General features: G+C 43.9%; 1 protein-coding gene across 2 annotated transcripts in view; it reads right to left on the reverse strand.

Moving 5' to 3' along the window:
* Positions 1-1,200, reverse strand: part of LOC110331656 (fatty aldehyde dehydrogenase) — a 21,636-nt gene that overhangs the window by 12,927 nt on the left and 7,509 nt on the right. For both annotated transcript variants that reach the window (XM_021212438.2, XM_029546391.1), the window contains exon 5: positions 914-1,031. In XM_021212438.2, the coding sequence (XP_021068097.1) occupies positions 914-1,031 (118 nt within the window). The remainder of the gene's footprint in view (positions 1-913; positions 1,032-1,200) is intronic.

Below are 1,200 nucleotides of genomic sequence, written 5' to 3' on the forward strand. Positions count from 1 at the left end.
CTCTCTCTCTCTCTCTCTGGCTCCTCAGTCTCACCTACCCCATCGCTCTATACTTCACGGTCTCACTCTCTTCATACATGACTCTTTGCTATTCTCCACCCTTTTCTGATGATCAACTAACACAAAGTTCATCTCTGCGAGGTGGCTTCGCGCTCTTCATAGCCTGGTCCAACACTCTAACAGTGAAACCCCATCTCTCTCTCAAGCCTTACTTAGTTACCAGAACACAGTCTTCATTAGTTCCTTTATGTACCCTAGAAGATGGATAGCCCTCTATAGCAGCAATTCTCAACTGTGGGTCGTGACCCCCTCCCCCCCCGGGAGTTGAACAATCTTTTCACAGATCAGATATCCTGTGTATCAGACATTTACATTACAATTCCTAATAGCAGCAAAATTACAGTTATGAATATCAATAAAAAATAATTTTATGGTTGGGAGTCACATAAAATGAGGAACTATGTTAAAGGTTCACAGCATTAGGAAGGTTGGGACCACTGTTCTACAGGGTGGCCTTTAAGTAGGCATTTACTTCACTCCTTCAAACCACCGGCCATCTGGTCCTCTCCAAACATGACAACTTGATAAACTTTATCAGCAAGAAGAACCAATAAGGGCTCCCTTCAAGTGATTTGGAAACATTCTCTCAAAGCCACAGACAACACTGACTTTTAACTACATGCCTCCACTAATCGTCAACAAATCAACCACCCGACTGAAGTGGACCTGCACCAACTCAGCCTTGACCCCTGCAGATGCAGTGTTTTCAACTAGCCAGTGAGTTAATGCAGTCACACATGTGACGGAGACTGTCTGGGTTGGGAGTAGAAGTGAGCAGAGATGCTGTCTGCAAGGACTTCACTCGATGTCCACCCTACTGAAGTCAGTGGAATCCGGATTGCTGGACACAGACCTTCACCGTTTCCTTAATCTTCTGTACGATTTGATTCTGGAGGGAGGCTTCGCACAGGATATAGTCAGGAGCAATGCAGGTCTGCCCACAGTTCATGTACTTTCCCCAGGCTATGCGTCTGAGGAGAAAAAAACAAACCAAAAACAGAATAGCTATACAATTCAGTCTTTCTTTCTTCCTTCCTTCCTTCCTTTCTCTCTCTCTGTTCCTTTCTTTCTTTCTCTCTCTCTCTTTCTCTTTTCTTTCTTTCTTTCTTTCTTTCTTTCTTTCTTTCTTTCTTTCTTCCT

The sequence above is a fragment of the Mus pahari genome, chromosome 14 (assembly GCF_900095145.1).
Source record: "Mus pahari chromosome 14, PAHARI_EIJ_v1.1, whole genome shotgun sequence".
Taxonomy (NCBI): Eukaryota; Metazoa; Chordata; class Mammalia; order Rodentia; family Muridae; genus Mus; species Mus pahari.